This window comes from Carassius gibelio, chromosome B12 (genome assembly GCF_023724105.1).
Source record: "Carassius gibelio isolate Cgi1373 ecotype wild population from Czech Republic chromosome B12, carGib1.2-hapl.c, whole genome shotgun sequence".
Lineage (NCBI taxonomy): Eukaryota > Metazoa > Chordata > Actinopteri > Cypriniformes > Cyprinidae > Carassius > Carassius gibelio.
In genome coordinates this window covers 16,851,367-16,870,875 of record NC_068407.1, presented here as the reverse complement: position 1 = coordinate 16,870,875, position 19,509 = coordinate 16,851,367, and the positions used below count along the sequence as shown (strand labels likewise).

The window sequence follows — 19,509 nt, the reverse complement described above, 5'->3', positions numbered from 1 at the left end:
GATGCAAACAAATCATTACATTTTGATTACCAGAATATATATATAATATATATAGGACAAACATTGAACATTTTTATCTTGAACCGTTCATCTTGTCAAGAAGGCAAAAGGCAGGCAGATTTTTGATAAATCCATTTTAATGGAAAATGTAAAACCCCTTTGAACTTCAATGTACAAAGCATGTAACATTTGCACTTTAAAATTTGAAATTGAAGCAAGCCATGTTTAAAAAAATACATCAGTGAATGTATATATGTATATATTTACACCGCATAGTACGATTTGCTTTTTCCATTGAACTTCAAAAGTTCGCCATAGTAAATCTGAACATAAAAAGGAGAAAGAAATGAGTTATTTCTTAAATAAATTACAACTTTTTTTTGTAAATGTCTCCATTTTACAGTGAATACTTCTTAGTAAAATGCTGAAGCGAGTTATTCATTAAGTCTTTCTTTACATAATAGAACTTTACAATGTTTACAGTTGTTTGGCAGTTCTTTTTCTCAAAAGATATGGCATGAGGACATGAGACAGCGGATCTCTCTCACAGTAACTCCAAGTCTCCAAAGTAGTGAGCGCCATCAGAAATCCATTAGCAAACTGTACAAGTCACATTTACATTATTTGATCGAGAACAGAGCACAGAACTCCTAAAAATAAATATGATTCTCCACTGAAACTATACAGTATGAAAGAACAAAATGGGAAGGAACGAACAAACACTAGATTCTTCAGACGTGTGGCGTGTCGATCACAGTCATCCTGATGCGCTATACTGCTGTGGTGTCAGTAACAAATAAATACAGTTTACTGGTGGTTTTTCTCTGCTTGGCACTGGAGGTTCGCGGTGTGAGCGTTAGTGTGCATATTTGGGGGAACGTGTCAACGAGTGTCATGAGTTCGCCGCCTCCTCTTCCTCTGCACAGCTCCTCTTTAATGTTCCCACGGCATTCTTCACGCAGTGGTAAAAGATGTTCTTGACCTGAGAGACATGACAGGCTGTTAGAATCACTCGACAATTATAAAATGAATACAGTATGTCTAAACCATAATGTACATCTCAATTTTACTCTTGCTTTACTACTTCCAGCTGCTCATGTAAAAAGATAACGGAGATAAAATGTGCACTTTTGCATCCATCTACAAAATATTGTGGTATAAAAACCATAAAGGAAACGCTGTCATAATTCATCAGCAATCTGTTGGGATAAATGTGCGGTATTCATCGCTGGCGAACTGCTCTGAAACCTCGAAGGGAATCTCGTGTCTGAAATGTTTTCTTTTTTCAGGAGCCTATTTTCAAGAGTATTTGAGTTTATAATGAAAGTGGCAGCAGTCAGACTGCATGCACACTGAAAGAAACATTCATAAACGGTAATAAAAGAAAACAAAGGGCAGTCTTCTCACAAGACACTTAACCTGATGAGCGACAAATCATAGAGACTAGATTCAGTTCAGGCCTTTATGTTGACATGCTGTGATATTTCCACTCTACCTGTAGCTTATCTTCATAGTTGATTTCCTCTTTGGAGGATCTGAGTTCCTGGGTCAAGTGGAACGAATGCACCACGTGCTCCGGAGAGACGAAGTCATTGATCACCTGGACGCAGCTGTGCAGGTTCTGCACCTGTATGGATGAGTGTGAACTGATGTTACATACTGTATATCATAAAGATGATGGTGCTCTGACACTTCAGATAGTATTAAACAATATCTACTACATGCCTTCATTCATCTGACTGAAAAAGGTAATAATTTAGTAAGTAAAAAGCCTTTTAGCATAATTATTAAAAGGACCTCGAGACAGGAATCGAACTCGGGTCGCCGTGAGCACAGTTATGCTATATGTCGGTGCACTAACCACAGAATTTCATTTTACTTTTTGTCCATATACATTTCAGCAGCTGAACCAAATAGCATATTTTGCTCCATTTTTGTTCTCTAAATATATATATATATTTGTCTAAATATTATTTATTATTTCAAGTGAAGTTACAAGCGTTAGCAGATTTGTGTTTTTTCTTTTCCTTTTTTATAATTCAATGACAATTCTCCCTTAAGTGTCTGATCAATTTTTTGCAACACTTGAAACAAAACCGTAAGATTTGTTGCTTTCCAAGTCAATCAAGTGGGGGTTTTGGTCTGGATAATCAATAACAAAATGATTTGCACATGTGGTATCAGTGGTTTGAGCAACGGCAGAAAAAGAAGGAGTGCAATGAGACCTGGTGCAGAGCTCCAGCAGGGATCAGGACTGAATCTCCCAGAAACTGCACCACAGTCCAGCCCTGGATGGTGTATTCTTCCATCAGCCGCTGACGCAGCTTACGGCTCAAGTACCAGCCTGGCTCACGGATGGGGTCGTGATCCAATGGGATCTCCACGCCCTGCTCTTTAGCCACCTGTCATGTCCAAACACACACAAACACTGAGTTCAGACACAGCAGCACGTGCACTGAAGATCTGCACATTCAGATGAAATCAATCCTCTAAAACGTGCTAGTGCAAAAGGTTTTATGAGGACACACACTCAGAGAGAGAGAGAGAGAGAGAGAGTGACACTGCAATGATCCACTGTATTATTTCGAGATCAGTGGAGAAATCAAATCAAAATAACCTTGTGCAGGAACTCTTTAATCTTCTCGCCATCTTTGCTCGTGTAGATGTGCCACAAGGCTCCGGGAGTCTCGCTGGAGTCCTTTAATCTTTTCTTCACGCTGTCATCCAGATCTTCCTCCTCCAGCCTCTTTAGCACTCCTGTGTGTTTGCCACAAACAGATTCATGTGGTTACACAGCAAACGGATCACACAGTCAGCTTCATTTATTATAAAGGCTGGGAGCGTCGTCCTCTTTTGAAGACAGAGTGGTGTTTAAAAATTAATGGCGAGGAGTGTGCGTGGGAGTCTGGCTTTTATATATTCTCCTCATGTCTGCCCATGAGACAGCAGATAAAAATAGAAAGGCCATCGCAGTAGGGAGGAGGGAAGAGGGAGGAACAGCTGTCCGCATGAGACACGACGCAAGAATTCAAAAATGACTTACGAACTGGCAACCACAAGTTTAGTTGCAAAAAATGTGTCATTCAAAAACTGTGATGATTGTGATTTTGCATGATCACATGGCCACATTTACATGTGAACATCATTGTAAACTACACCAGTACAGTCATTAACATACTGTATCTTAAAGGTACAGTAGCAATACTAAGGTACAGCACAGTAACTGCCAAATTTGTTCTGTTCAGCCATGTTTAATACATGTTGTTGAAGACATCACTGGTAATCACCTAAGGCAGAGGTTCTCAAACCAGGAAGCGGGGCCCACTGGGAGCCCCAGCTAACATCAAAGGTGACTTAAATGATTTAAAACAAGCATTAAAATAGGCCATAAAGAAATGATTTTTAAATCTTTTTTTTTTAAGCTAAGGACAGTATTTGGATTGGATAGAAAGTGTATTGGAAAAGTGAGGGGGACAGGATGAGAAAGGACTTCTAGGGCCTACTGTGGATCCAACACGATACTTCTTGTTTTTAGTCATGCCCTCAATTACTGTCTGTCCCCTTTGAAGAACCACGTTTCCCCATTGTCTTGGAAAACCTGGATAATGATGAACATACGTTATTCTAGTTTTGTCAAGCTCTACAATATTTTATTGAGTTTATTAAAATAGAGTAAAAAATTCGTAAAATATCCTTATCCTTAATCATTTTCCAGTAAATCATGAACAAAAGGAAAAGTCTTTGGGCCTTTGAACATTGTTGAAGACAACTGGAATAAAAAAAAAAAAAGGTTGAGGAGCACTGACCTATGTTTCTTTAGATGCAACATCACACCCAAATGGCTTTAAGAGATCTATTTACTGTAGTAGAAATCCTTTAAGGATCAAAGACAGCACAGTGGGCATGTAAAACTACAAATGGTTTTTAGTTAATACCAGAATATCATGTCATAGGTAAACCTATGTGTTTTACATATTACATATTCATTCTCATGTGTGCAGATAAAAGCTCTTTTTAGTGCTGCTATGGCCATGTACTGGCGGAGAAAAATCCTTCCAGATGCATCTCTTCCATTTCATTGTTTCCAGGGTGGAAACCATGTTCTGGGTTTTTTCCTCTGTGCTTTATGGAAGGGTTTATGGAACATTTCTGCTCCAGCAGAAGGCTTTTCCCCCTCCTCTTTCTCCAACACTGCTGACCAAGTGAACGGACCGGCTGTTGACAGCTTTAGCAGGCTTACCCGTTTTGGAGAGGACACCATTCCCTTTGGCCACTCCTACATAAACCAACACGCTGATGATGTCCGACACCTCCATGTGCAGGTTAGCGGTGCCAAAGTCCTGCTCCTGAGATGCCGCCACACCTGAGATATGGATCATACATCATTCAGTTCACTAAAATAGGCTACGGTTTTTAATTTTTTTTTACCTTATTTGAAAAATTAGGCATAATAAAAGGTAATACAATAAATACTTTTTTTGCATTACAGTAATGTTACACTAATGAAAATTATACCACAAAACAAAAAGGTTACTGTCGAGAAATAGGCCTTATTTTCTTTTTGCTAAAAGTTTTTGTATTTTCTTTTGGGGTGAAACAGGTTTTTTAATAGATTTTTTTTGATAAAAACAATTACATTTTCTACAGTAAAACCAGGAATAAAACATAGCAAGCCAGTAATAAAATGCAAACTAAAAATCCACGTGAAAGAGACAGAGGGAGCTGCAGTACCGTAAGCGCAGCAGAGGCGCGGGCCCAGGTCTGGCCGCACAAAGAAGGAGGGCAGATGGGATGCCAGGTTGAGGTTCCCCTCGGGGTCTGAATACTCAGGCATTGGGAGGTTTTTCATGAGGTCATCATACCTACACATTGAGATGAAGCACATGCTGAAAGCACTAAACCAGAGCTATGCTTGGTCAGAACACACAAATTAAATACATAAGGTCAACATGAACCAGCATTCACAATCCTTAAAACAGTGTCGAAATGGCTGTTCCTGTGTTTCTGAGGTACCTGGAGGGCATCAAAGCCATAAACTCTTCCCCTGAAGGCCAGTCTTTCAGTCGATACACCACGGTTTCTCCATCTTTAGACTTGGGCCGCTCTGTAGAAAGAGCATGACCAGCATTTAAGTGTAACAGGCCAAATAATAAGATAACTGCTCACTTGTTTACTTCAAGTGGTACTCACTCGTGAGATCTTCAAAGCCGTCCCAGAATTCTTTGACGCCTGAGTTGGACACGACTCCATCCTTGCAGTTCAAGAGGTCTCCCTGGTGGTCAGCAAACTCTTGGTTGAAGGATTCTGCCCTCCACAAGCTGGCGTTGAGCTTCCTGTGCACCCCAGAGACCAGCACCGGCTGCACATACACCACACAGGAAATGGCCTTTTAATGACAGCTGAGATCACAACCACTACTAAGACCTGCTTTTTGAGGAGTGGAACAATTTGAAGTCTGGTTAAAAAAGAAATTGCATGATGGATTACTCTAAAGACTAAAAGCAATAATTACATTTATTGAAAAGCCTAAATCTGTGAGTATATTATAAACTGAGTGCCAAACTAGCTTCTGCATAAGCGCAGAGCTCAATTATAACGATGCGAGTGTTTTGGTGTTGCATTACAATATATTTGAAGCATAAATATGAATCTATGGAAGCACATCATAGCAATTAAATTTCCAGATTTTCTTCTATTTCCAAATTTTCTTTTTCTAAAAATATTTTTGTGAATAAAAAAGATGTATTGGTTAAAATAAAAACTGATCATTCATCTATGTTAAAACATGTAAAAACGGTATCTGCTATACTTAACCTTTCTGGTGAAACATATAATATTCAAGTCTTATTTTCAGAAGTTCTTAAAAGTCTAAAAAGAGAAACTGCGGTGTGCAACAGATCAGCCTAAAAAGCTCTGCATGCAAGGCTGGGACATCCTTAAAAGAATGTGCACTACATAGCCCCCTGAACATATACAGACACTAAATCAAAAATAATAAAAAATCATGTTGTCTGCTATCTTGAATAGACAATTTTCAATGAACTCATTGCAATGCATTATGAGACTTATGCATTCTCTGTGTGAAATTTTAAAAAGCAGCATAAACACAGTAACTACCCTTTTGCACTGGGAACCTTAAAATGCTGCTTACACAGGCAGCTAACTAGGTTTTGGAAGAAACCCAATATGTTGGGAGAGCCACATTTCATGATGTCAGTGTACTTCCTGAAGAGCTGTAACGTCATGGTCCACTGAGCACAAGTCAATAAATGTCATCTTGGAACAGGAATAGACAGAGGCTGTGTCCAAAAATGCCCCTTACACCCTTTTTAGTGCACTATACAATATTAGAAGTGGTGTCTGAAACCATATTTAATCAAATCATGCATGGTAATAATGAGTGTAAAGCCAATGCACACTCAAAAGTCAACACTCAACTGCACTAGAAGGGTCAGCGAATACATTCACGCATTTCGCCAGAAGATGGCATCTATGGCCCATATAGCCCAATCAATGTCTGAATTCCATTATTTGTTTTCATTCAAACCTTCAAAGGGACCATATTAATGGAGTAATGGGTACCGGGGTCGATTTCAGATACACCCAAAGGCTCTCCTCTGCTGCTGAAAAAATACTATGACTAGAGGAAAAGGATGTATGCTTGAGGATTTTAACGTCTCCTGTCAGATTTCATTGTAATATGCTCTCTTGAAATGTCCTGCATTAGTGCAGCACATGTGAAGAGGTCCTACCTATAAAAGAACCAAAGCACTTATAATGGCCTATGTGAAGTGCATGCTGAATAAAACATTTTAATTTTTAATGCAGGGGCGGAGCAGTCACGGTCAGACAAGTCACGAAGTTCCCAAAAAGGTGATTAAAGCTGCCTTAAAACTGTGCATGCAATATATTGTATAAGAGTCATTTAAACATGTTTCTGAAATGGTTTTCAAAACTGTCCTGGAGCAGCCCAACACTGTCTCCCTCATCTAACACAAGCGATTCAACTCGTCTGTTCATTAGTAGACACTTTAAGACCTGAAGTGGGTCAGAAATGGTAAAGAGAGTTGAGAGAATAAAGAACTTTAATAGCTTTAAGGGTTCATCCATATTTAATTTAGCATTTGATAAATTTAGTTTCAATTTCTGCATATTTCTGCTGCAGGGCAAAGGTAAATATGACATGTATTATAATTGGTTTATGTGAAGACTTCATTTAAAGTAGAAGTCTAATGTTAAAATTGATAGCTCTCAATTATATTGTAATGTTGAAAGGCTATAGTCAATACTTAATATTAGGGAAAAATATACATTTCAAGATTGAATGTGAAATTATTGCAATATAAAAGTATATTTAAAAAATGTAATGTGGGATTAATTGTGGGATTTTAATCGAATGACAGCACTCATTTATAATATAACAGACATGTGATCATTGAAGATGGGAAAAAGGAAACCTGTATATAGTATAAACATATATATGGCATTTTGCACTTTAAGGTTATTTCGCAAATTCACACGTGTTGTACTAATCAAGCCAGAAAGTATGGAAATCTGCATAAATACTGAAAAATCACATCCCTGTGTATGATCAGGGAAATGAGAATAAGTAAAGATGGATGATGATTAATTGTAGCACAACCTGTAATCAGTACACAGAATTATTAGGATTATCCTGACTGCAAGGATATGATAAGGCGGAAGGACTCAAAACACTACATGAGAATAGGGATTTTTGCCAATTTTACAGAGTGGCATTATAAAGAAGCAAGAGAAAAGATGGGAAGAGGGAACAACAGGATCAAGAAAATGTTCTGAGCTGAACTAATATTGGCTCCAGCAGAACAGAAAGTAATGTAATATTCAGTATTTAGTGGGCTTGTTTCACAGACCTGTCCTTGTCTCCAGCACTCCCTGAAGAGTTTCCAGTTGTTGTTGTTGCGGTGGTCTTTGAGCCAGAGCAGCCGGCGCTCGTACAGCCAGCAGTGCGGGATCTCAGCATATAGTTTGGGCGGTTCTTCCACTGCTTTCTTTCTCTCAGCTTTGGGCTCCTCCAGAGGCTCATGCTTCAGGTTCAGCTTGGTGCCACGGCCTGCCGGGATCTTGTTTTCCACCACAGAGGCGATGATGTCATCCAGGATGTTGGGCATGCTGCGGCCACTCTTGACAATCTGTGGTAGTAAGACCACAAATGAAGCCATAAGCTATTTTAAGACAAACATTTTTTCTTTATAGTGAATCATTCTATGTCACAGGGGTCCTCAAATAGCGGACTGCTGTCCAATTCTAGACCCACAGCTTGTTTGCACAATTTTACAGTTTCTACAGTTGAAAGTGAGCAGAGAGTGGAGCTGTACACAAGAACTCAGGGTAGTTTATGATAATGATCTTTCTGCACTATATCCTCTAATACATTTAGCTAGAGCCAAACATGCTTTATTCAAGCTCTTTACACTCCATGTGCATTCTAAAAAGCAAACCTCTTTTATGACTATGTTGAGCATTTGACCATTTACTACTATCCCACAAAAATACTATATATATAATAATATTGTCTACCAAACACTTGATTATAATAACTATTTTTCTGTATATGCTATATGTGTACTAAACTAACTTCAAAAATAAATCTTTAGATCAAAACATTTTTAAGTTAAGCATGTGCAAACTTTTCATTGGTTGTGCATGTTGCCACCTCTGTATGCTAGTTGAGTCTCTCTGTTTGATAATGTTCAGTAGGTGTTGGTTTTCTGACCTGTGAGGCAGTGGAGTACACTGGAGCGAATGCGATGCCCGCATCAGTGGAGCCCAGGCGCAGCTTGCCTGCGGTGGTGGTGAGGAGGTCTCGAAGGGTTGATCCCTGCTCCAGGGAAGATGCTTTACTGTGCAGAGACTCCAAAGCTTCTGACTGATCCTTCTCCTCCTTTATCTTTCCAACAACTGACTCCTTATTTTCTGCAGAAGAGAAGAACAGGCTGTTCAAATCATATGATGATAATCATATTCACATCATATGAAATATAAAAAGTAAAAGAAATAGTAGAACTTCTGGTTTACTTCCATTATACGATAGATTCCCCTAATAATTAGTGATGTGGTGGGACTTTTTATTAAAATTTTAAAGTCACGTTAAACAGAGGTAGCGACAGATGTTTTTTTCCATACTGCGACAGATATTTGAGTGTAACAGATTTTCAAAAACAGAAATAATGTAGGGCGGACTTGGTTCTATGCATTGCTTGCTAATTGGATTTCAAGACGTTGACATTGCACTTAAAAGAGAGGAAGATAACTGCGAGTTTGCAGGTGTTTTGACATTTAGAACTAAAATTACAAAAAACGAACACAAACGGATAAAATGTTCACAGTATGATTTCTAACATGCTTTTTAGAAAATAGCAGAGTTTAAAGCAGTTAAGGTGCTCAGGTGTCTGATTTGGATTGGAGCTAAAAATTTTCAGGGCAATGGCATGTCCAGGGCTGAATTTGAAGACTCCTGCACACTATTACATTAACAAGTTTTCGGATGTAAATTTTTATTTTGGTGGAGAATAAAAAGGGGTTAAAAATCCCACTGACTTAGATGAGGAAGGATGAGAGACATTTCTGGAGAACAAAACATCACAAAGACTAGAGATTAGGCTTTTTGCAAATACCTAGAACACCCAAGCAACTGCAATGTACTAAAAAACTGCTCAAAACACCAGCCACGCACATTACAATATGCCATAGCATGAACTATATACTATATTGTAATATTTTAAGAGCTGACATGAAACAACAAAAATGCAGACTTGTCAAAAAGCGCAATTTAAGCACCACTGCTAAATGAAGAAACTTCTCTACACCGCACTGGGCAACAAACTGAACTGAATGTGTGCCAACAACCACAGGGCTGATGGTCTTTTAAGTGCAGTTCATTTGGAGAGAGCGGCGTGTTCGGCATGTGAGAGCAGCTGAAGAACTGGATAAACATGTGGTTAGGTGAACTCTTTAGACTGTGGGAGCTCGAGACTGAGAAGGCCTGTAACGTACACCACTAAATGTGAGGATTGTGGAATGCTGGCGGCCTGTCAAGCACGCACACGCCTGCAGAGAAAGGAAAAACACGGGGGCAGCTGGCAGCCCTCCGGCCCCTGGCTACCAATAACTTCAACCATACCTTAAGTTTTATTGTTTCTGTACCCACCCTTCTTTTCCTCCCGGGATTTCTGCTCGGCCAGATCGGCCAGGAAGTGCAGAGGCGATTGGGACTCAGGTGGGGTGAACTTGCTTTCGGTGCTGGTGTCACTGGCGGGACTGCTCCCTCCGTTGGCCTCTACCTTCAGAGAGGAGTTCTGCTGGCCTCCCTCAGGCTTACACAGAGAGATCTTGTTGCTGTGATTTAGCACGTTTTGTAACACCTGTGAAAAGTAAGAGTGTGTCAGAGACAGCTCAGCAGTTTGAGAAGAGTGAAGGGAAATATTGTGGACTTTAAGTGGTTGAGTGATGAAGCATGACTGTATTCAACATTCCAGTGCAGAACAAAATGTGAAAATCTGTGTGTGACTGAGAGGGTGTGAGAGTTTGTGTTTACAGTGAGAGCACGCACACTCTAGACAAGGCTAATGCCCCATTTCATTTCATCTGATAGATGAACAGTTTGTTCAATGGGATATACTGTCTCAAGGACTGTTTTTTTTTTTTTTTTTTTTTTTTTTTTCGGACTAGATGTATTAATGTTGTGAAAATAATTGGGTTCATCTAGAGTTGTCCAGGTCACTGCTTTTTTGCAGAAATGGCTGAAGCAGATTTCCATTTTTTGTCTGATATCAATCATTGAAATTAATAGATTTAAATGAATTTACTATTATACTGTTTTTCTATCTTGGTATTTTCATCTTGTTTTCCAGAAGAATACTCTAAACATTTTTAAATCAAGATGCATTTACCTGAGATACAAATTGAGAAAATTCTGTGCCGAGCCCCACACAAGACACATGGACAAAAAAATATTTATTTTGGCCATCAATGAATAATTAATTTCCAATTCTAGACTATTTAATCTAATCTATATAACCAAATATAATCTAAATTCTTTTGCATGTCATCTGCCTTTGGAATCAAAAAATATACTTCTTTTCCCTTTGAATTGAGTGTTTATTTGTACTGGAAAAAGAACAATTCTATGTAGGACATTTTTTGTACCACAACTGCACATCCCTTATAGCTTGTTTAATTTGTGTAAAATAAAAAAAATGTCATCTACCCCACCCAATGACACGTTCACATACCTGGGAGACGCCATTGGTGGACGGCAGCTTGTTGTAGAGGGTGTTCTGCTTCCAAGCACAGGAGCAGTGTGATTTAATGCTGTACTTCTCCCTGAGCATGTGCATAGCATTCACCAAGTCCGTTAGAACTAAAACACACAGACAAAACAACCAAGTCAAAATCTCCAGCTAAAGGCGTAACTACAAGCAATCTGGGATCATTCCAGAATGAAAGTGTCTCTTTCCATACCAGTTCCTGGAATGATCTGTGTTGGCATCAGGTGCTTGTGATCATGAGGCTGTCCCTTGACACACTTCAACCAGGCGTACAGCTCTTTATCTGTGAAATCAGAAAGAGGTGGATTACTCTCAGAGCCTGAGAGTGACAACACACACAGAGAAGGGCGCTGTCACTGGCCCGTTTTCCCATAGAGGGGTTGCAGTGTTTAAACTTCAAAGTAAATAAGGAGCTCTGAGCCTTTTAAGAAAAGATACACAGATGTGATTCAGCAGAAATGACACTTCTAGAGCTGGAGGGGTTTAATGCCCTGCGGCAGAATTCAAGCCTAAAGAAGACAGGAAGAGCTGCTGCAGGAAGGGGAGACTTAAATGAGGGGAACACAGAAGAGGAAGACACAGAGACAAAGGCGCATCTCAAACCTTTGGACAGCTGAGCTAGACAGTCCTAGAACAAAACATCCTACAGAGCACACACACACACACACACACACACACACACACACACATACACACACACACACACACACACAAACAACATTCAAACTAAACCACAACAGAAAACTATACACCTATTTCTGCCAGCTTCACATTCTAAAACACTCAACTGAGACAAAGAACACCAAAATCTGACAGCTATGGTCACCACCAGTGTTGTGAGTAATGCATTACAAGTAACAAGTTACGTAATCAGATTACCTTTTTCAAGTAACTAGTAAAGTAACGCATTACTTTTTAATTTACAAGAAAATATCTGAGTTACTTTTTCAAAAAAAGTAACACAAGTTACTTTGTTTTGTCATTTATTGACCGACAAGTCTCCTGTCCCCATATTGGGAGAAATCAGAAATGAACCTTCTTCGCTTGTGTTCTACTGTACAAACGTGGATTTACTTTTCCTCCAGCCTGAGGTTTATTACACTTTTTTTTTGGTGTGAAAGGGCATTTACATTATATATATTATTTACATTATAAAACTTCTTATATTAAAAACAATCAAGCCCTGCATATTTAAAAAGTAATGTGAAAGTAACGCAAAAGTAATGTAACGCATTACTTTCCATAAAAAGTAACTAAGTAACATAATGAGTTACTTTTTTAGGGAGTAAAGCAATATTGTAATGCATTACTTTTAAAAGTAACATTCCCCAACACTGGTCACTACTGTTAAAAAGCTTTTCCCCTCAAAATTTAAATATCTGGGGAATTTTTCCAGTTGTTCTGGTTTTAAGCCTACCGAATAGCAACAGAAAAAGTGTACAAGCAGAGTTGGTGTTCAAAAGTGAATATGAAAATGACAACTGACCTTTGGAGCTCTTCCTCTCCTTGGCCTTGTAACAGTCCAAACACACCACAAATCCACATTTTTGGCAGACCCAGTGAATGTTAAACAATGTGGCTTCACATGCGTCGCAGCTCTCTCTCACTCCGCGCACTGCTCTCTTCCAAGCTATCTTGGCTGCAGAGCAAATCAAACAGGAGAAGGATGAAACAGACATTCACAGAGCTCACTCACTTTTTTCATTTTCCTTTCTCGCACTCCTTTCAGACTGACAGGCTGCTGTAAATATAACCGTACAATGGTAACGTTTTAGGAGATCATGCATGACGCACCAAAAAAAAAAAAGCAGTGTAGCTCACCATCTTTCTTTATCCAAGTACTTGCTGTATTCTCAGTCATAACAAGTTGACAGAATTTGTCTCCAATGTAGCTGAGGATGTATTTGGAAGTCTCCAGGTCCAGGTTGTTTTCTTCATAAACCTCTGGGGCCCAGAGACCGAGCGCCTCTTCATCATATTGATCAGGAGCAGAGAAACCATCAATCCGGATCACTCCATTCTTACTGTATGTGAGGCTGGAGATGGGGAAGAGAGAGTGCACAATTAGAGTTTATTTCCTTCTTAAGAGCAATTCTGTGACAACATAATGAGAGAGGGGAGAAAACTGTACGCACAAGACAGGGCAGAAAAAAAGCAGACATACTTAATATTTGTACATGCCATGAAACAAAGTCAGACTGGTTCCATAAAGCATTAAAGATGCATCTGGTGATGGGCAATTTTAAATGGAAAGAAAAATTAAAGACAACCACCAAGGTGCCTAGCAACTGTTTTTATACATGTCAAAAACGGTTAGAATCTATGTCCCAAGCTTGACCACTGGAAACTTTGCTCTACATTCACTTTGTGCCCACAGACAGGACTTCTAATAATAATCTTTAAATACAATTAATTGTGGGATGGCTACAGGTTAGGTAGGTTAACTTTAAAAGACAGCTTAAGGAAATATTTACTTACTGTGCATCATTTTTTCATGACCAAGTAATACACAGTTTGCAACATGCAGTTTAGTAATTTCTTAAACAAAAAAACAACCATCTTCTGTTTTTCTTGGCATGTTCTATATTTTGTATTGTCTAAACATTGTTGTATGTCTACTAGGGGTGTAACGGTACGTGTATTCGTACCGGACCGTTTCGGTACAGGGCTTTCGGTACGGTGCACGTGTGTACCGAATGACGGAATGCAATATTTTGTGTGCGGAACAAAAGTAAATTTTCGTGTTTCCAAAAAAACATATTAAGTTGCGTAAGGACGGCGACACATTGGCTGCGTGGCGTTTCTGCTGCATGTTAGTTGCGTGACACCTGCTTCGCATTTTCTGTGTGTTTACACACCAGGATCGTGCCTGACGCGGAAAAGTATTTAAAAAGTATTTTAAAAAGTGTAAACAAATTGTTAAAAAAAGTTTATAGTAATAAACAACCTGCAGTTTAATGTTTGCATTTCTTTCCCTTACTGTACCGAAAATGAACCGAACCGTGACTTTAAAAACGAGGTATGTACCAAACCGTGATTTTTGCGTATCATTACACCCCTAATGTCTACTTTACTACAGCGTTTGACTATTTCTGCTGCCCTCCCTATTTACTATTTACTATTAGTAAACAGCCCTCCCTATTTACTAGACTACACAAATAATCAATCTAACCATGTAGCCTGATGAGTGCAATGCAAACATGGTTCCTTATTTTGTACTCACCGGCGGAAGTGGTAGAAGCGGCAGAAGACAGGTGAATGGGCAGACTCCTCTCCTTTCTTGGTGCGGATTGAGCGGCACTCCCTGCACTTCTGTAAATTGGCCCCGATTTCAGAGCACGAGTCGTCTTGCAGGAAGGACTCACCCGTCTGCTTTAGCTTCTTTACCTTCCTCCAGTCCTTCAGTACTGACCGGGGAATGCCATCTATAAACACACCACAGATTCCATTACTTCATCCATTAGGAAACATACTGCATTAAAACTCCTCATTTATTAAACATTAACTGAATAATAAAAACAGGAATGAGTATCAGCCTGACCCAGATGTATCAGTTCATCACTAGGTGGGGATTATGAGAAGTGTAGGGTTTGAAGAGTTAATGTTTACGTTGTAACCACAAAGCAATCATAACATTTATGAAACCTGACAGTTGTAACCTACTGTACTGTTACAGTGACCTACAGCTTTAGAAGGTATGCAATTACAAAGCGGCACCATTTTGCTACACAGCAATCGTCAGATAGTGCTAATAAAAGCCCAAGTGCTCTTGGAGATGTTTTTCACATAAATGTGAGCATTCTACTAGAAGCCATTTGCACAGCTGCCGCCCAGATGTTCACCAAACACACCTCGCTCTCTTTCTCACACACTGCAAACCTTCCAATAACCCCAAAGTTAAAGACAACATGAAACAGCCATTCACAGCCCATTTTACTTGTGAAATGTTGACTCTTTAATCTGATGAAAACAAAACATTCAATAAGAACTTCATTTCATTAATCAGGAATTAACCGGGGGGTAAAAATGTGTTGAAGTGGATTGTGGAGGTATAGTACATGTACTAGCATATTCATTTTATCATTTGTCATCATATATGCACAACGAAACAAAATAAATTCATAAAAAAAAGTGTCTGGAAAAAGGGCAAGCTAGAAGACTTTGCAGTGTAGTAAATAAACCTTCAAAATGTGATGTAGACTGTGGTGCACTTACTGGTACTGGCCAGCTTGAGTTTAGTTTTTTCCTTAGCACTCCGGAAAATACCATTTGGCTTTAACTCGTCCTCCTCTTTCTCATTGTCTCCTTTCCTTTTCTGCATGTCGTTCTGCTTCTTTTTGTAAGTGGGCTTGGGTTGCCTTTTAGTCCTTTGTTCAAGCTTGCTCTCACTAGAGTCTGAGTCATCGCCGCTCTCCGAGCCCGATTCATATGGGCGCTTGGGGGTACGGCGTGTCTTTCTGTCCTCCTGGGACAGCTTGTCCTCTTGTCCTTTGCTTTCCTTGCCCAGATCCACATCACTAGATGCAGGGGCAATCAAGTTGACGGAGCACGGTTTAATTAGCTCAGAAATGGCATTCCCACCTTTTTCAGATTTGTTTGTGTTTTTGTCCTCCTCCGAGTGTCGCGTGAGCCAGGCTTTCTTGAGCTTGTGATAGTTTGACTGGCACACCAGCGCTGGCTGTCCATTGGGCACCGGGCTAGCTTTGCTGGCCGGATTGCTGTGCGTGGAACTATCCTGGGGGATGGTGGGCGAGTCCTGAGAGGATCTGATGCTACCGCTTTCACTCTCTGAAGCGCTACTGGAGCCACGAGACTGAGCCGCAGCCAGAGCTGCTTTGGCCTTCTTCAGGTGAACAAAGTTCCTTGAGTAGGCCTGTGTGGGGCCAGCAGAGCTGGCCTGAGGGTGTGCACTAGGGGAGGTGGTTCTCAAGCCTCCCTCCTGTGACTCAACAACAGTGGGAGGGTGGCTTTTGGAAGCAGAGCTTTCCAGTCTGCTACTACCACTAGCGCCAGAGATGGAGAATGACAGATCTGCTCCATTGTGGATCTGCATGCTAAACGTGCTGTTGGCAGCAGCAATGGCTTCATTAGTCCTATTGTTGCACAAAGAATTGGCAACAACTGCCACTGAGCTGGGAATGACACCCTGTGACGCTCTAACCAGGTTTTTGTAGTACTGTTCACTGGGATTCTCCAAATTCGTGTTTGGTAGGATGACTCTCCCAGATTCCCTACTCTCGGCCACTTTCAGGCAGTCTGCTTGAGTGCGGCCAGTGAACAATCTGCTACCGAGTTGCTCTTTGGGGACCATCTTGGGACCTGGCAAGCCATCATATTTTATGCAAGTAGAAGGGCGGACAATAACAGATGCCATGGCTGCCTGTGGCTTCCCTTGGCTATTCTCTGAATACCAGGCCACGTTCTCGTGGCTCTTTGCTTCCCTGCCAGAATGGCAGGAATTGGCCGAGCCCAGCTCGGCTCCACTTTTCTCATCCCTGAGCTCTGGGAGCAGGGTGGGCGGCTTCTGCTGTTCTGACACCTTCCCCGCTGAGCTGACGGGCTGTATGGGGGTAAGTGTAGGTGGGGAAAGGCGACCATAGACCCCCTCCTTGCGGTCAAGCGCCTGCTGGGTGGGCGGATGAAAGACCGGCGCTCTACGCAAGGCTGGCATGCCTTTTGGCTGACTGGAGGGAGAGATAGCCGGGCTGCAGCGTTCACTGACCGTCACCACTGAGGTACTGAATGAGTGTATGGGTGCTTGTTGACTGAGTTGTTCGGTGATCTTGCCCACCAGTCCCTCTCCCTCTGGCTGGTGCTTAATGAGAGGGGGAGGCTTCGACAAAGACTTGGTGTGACTAGAGTTGTACGAGCCCAAGGAGCCCAGGCTAGAGGCTGCGGGTGCTTTGTCAAAGTACGGATTGAGATCTTTGGATTGGAAAAGTCGTGGTGGCTCATTTACAACACTATTAGATAGAGTGGTGAAGTAGTTGGTTTGAGGGAGGGACTGAGATACAGAGTGTTTGTACTTGTACAGATCAGCCACAGAGTGCTCTACTTCTTTCTCATGGCTTTTGGGCTGGGATGAAATTCGGGGGTAGGATTCACGCTCGGTCTCTCCAGCACAGATCTTGGCAGTGAAGGGGGCCATTTCAATGCTCTCTCTAAGAATGCGGCGGTTTTCTTCCTTATATTTGCTGGTACGGTCTGGCCCCCCCTGAGGCATGCGTGGTGGTAGTTGCTGCTTGCTGTGGGAGGACTCCATGTAGAAACGGTGCAGCTCCTTGTTGGTAGGCGTCCGGCTGCGGTCTGGCTCTTGCTTAAGGTGAGCATTAGCCATGCTACGCATAGGGTCCCCAAACACATTCTTCTCCTGATCTCTAAAGAAATGATAAAAAAATTAATTAAAAAAATCGATCAGCATCACAAAAAAAAAGCCAGCGTGATACCTGCATATCTTAAAATAAAAGTAGAGTATTTTGAGGTTTTTGTTCAAATCCTCATCAAGGCTGCATTAATTTGAGAAAAAAAAAATATAGTAATCTTGCAAAATGTTTTCTGGAAACTGTGATACTTCTTTCAGGATTCTTAGATGAATAAAAAGTTTAAAAGAACAGTAACATGCTCTTCATTTTTACAGAAAATCCTGAAAAAAAAGTTTCAGAGATTCACAAAAAATTATAAGCAGCACAACAATTTCCAGCACTGATAATAAATCCTGTATTTTTGCATTCAATTATTAAATGCAGCCTTGATGAGCATAAGAATTTCCTGTCAAAAACAAAGAAAATAGATCACAAACATTTGACTGGCATATATCTCAGTCTCTAAAGGATTTTGCGATTCTGCAAACAAAGCGAAAGTTAAACGAATCAGTGCTACTCGTTTGGGCTACACAGTGCAGAATGTTTATCTGCTCAAGCAGGAGTCGCAGGCTGATCTCGATCACGCGACACCGATATACACAGTGCTGGGAGATACAGTGAAGAAAACAGTCAAATTCGCTGCAGAATCCATAACATCTCTGTGAAATCTTGTGAGATGCATTCTGTTAAAGTTGATACCAGAACAAACGCTAACATTGTTCAATAAACACAAATCACCACCATTCACCATGGATTTAACATAGTAAAACTACAGGAAAAACTTGACCAGAAATGGTCTAATGTTTCGAGTGATTTTAAATTCTTCACACAACTTTTCTCAGAACTTCAAACCTTTAAGTATTACCAAATTTGAAAGCTATTTTTAATGTGACAATATTTGTTCATCCTTCAGTTTTACATGCATTCTAATAAATGTCTATTTGGCATCTGACAGGAAACCTCTTGGAGACATATTGCAGATAATCAAACATTACTTGCAATACAGCTTGCATATGTAAATGCAGATATCAAATAGACATCTCTGAGATGTACATGTGTGATTAGGGGTGATTGCTTTACTGTCAGGTGTTCTGTAGAACTTAATTACACTGGTGCTGGTGTCCTTAAATGCTAGTATGGAGCCTTACAATAATTCTCGAAGTCAGAAAAGTCATACAAGAGTTAGAAAAATGTTGTCTGTGGTATATTTTCACTGCAAAACAACAATAAATGCTGCAAATATCCCCACAAAGTTTGAGAAAAGCCACAGCAAAATCAGCAAATCATTTTAAGCCGCAAAATCCTGGAGGGACTGATATATATATATACAAATATATCACAAATATGTCAGTGCAAGGGTTAGTGCTAGTTCAAATGACTACATACATTCAGCGGGCTATAATAGAATAGTTTAATTATGTGCACAGTCACTGAATGAGCGTACAGTGTTTCTATCACATGGCATTTGTTCCACCTCAGGTCACAAGGTATTTAACAGCTAGCCACAGTTCCAGGCACTGCAGGACTGTGGGAATGGATTAACCACGTGTGTTAATGACAAGTGTGTGCCAGCTCACTCTTTGTGGAGCTCTCCAGGGGTTTTAGAGAGCGGCGGGCTGGAGTGTGAGCTGATCTTGATGGGTCGATGAGGGTCTGCACTGGCTGGTCTGCCTGGCACATGGCTCAAAATCCCCATGCTGTCTGCTGAGGTTACAGGGGTAGACTGGCGCAGCCAGGGGCTGGAAGTGTTCTGCATCGCACACACACACAAACAAACAAACAGAGGGTCATAATGCACTCAAAGCCACACACTTCTCTCTCGACAAGTCATAGCACAC

The 19,509-nt window shown here is 40.6% G+C and overlaps 1 protein-coding gene across 4 annotated transcripts in view; it reads right to left on the bottom strand.

The window, feature by feature from the left end:
• Window positions 1–119: 119 nt before the first annotated feature.
• Window positions 120–19,509, bottom strand: part of LOC127969426 (probable JmjC domain-containing histone demethylation protein 2C) — a 117,071-nt gene continuing 97,681 nt past the window's right edge. For all 4 annotated transcript variants that reach the window (XM_052571353.1, XM_052571354.1, XM_052571355.1 and 1 more), the window contains 18 exons: window positions 19,249–19,421; window positions 15,525–17,686; window positions 14,533–14,734; window positions 13,131–13,345; window positions 12,796–12,948; window positions 11,503–11,592; window positions 11,274–11,401; window positions 10,190–10,403; window positions 8,756–8,955; window positions 7,893–8,171; window positions 5,191–5,359; window positions 5,014–5,104; window positions 4,732–4,862; window positions 4,241–4,363; window positions 2,618–2,757; window positions 2,226–2,402; window positions 1,496–1,627; window positions 120–982 (listed from right to left, as the gene is read on the bottom strand). In XM_052571353.1, the coding sequence (XP_052427313.1) occupies window positions 893–982; window positions 1,496–1,627; window positions 2,226–2,402; window positions 2,618–2,757; window positions 4,241–4,363; window positions 4,732–4,862; window positions 5,014–5,104; window positions 5,191–5,359; window positions 7,893–8,171; window positions 8,756–8,955; window positions 10,190–10,403; window positions 11,274–11,401; window positions 11,503–11,592; window positions 12,796–12,948; window positions 13,131–13,345; window positions 14,533–14,734; window positions 15,525–17,686; window positions 19,249–19,421 (4,869 nt within the window). In that variant the 3' untranslated portion in view covers window positions 120–892. The remainder of the gene's footprint in view (window positions 983–1,495; window positions 1,628–2,225; window positions 2,403–2,617; window positions 2,758–4,240; window positions 4,364–4,731; window positions 4,863–5,013; window positions 5,105–5,190; window positions 5,360–7,892; window positions 8,172–8,755; window positions 8,956–10,189; window positions 10,404–11,273; window positions 11,402–11,502; window positions 11,593–12,795; window positions 12,949–13,130; window positions 13,346–14,532; window positions 14,735–15,524; window positions 17,687–19,248; window positions 19,422–19,509) is intronic.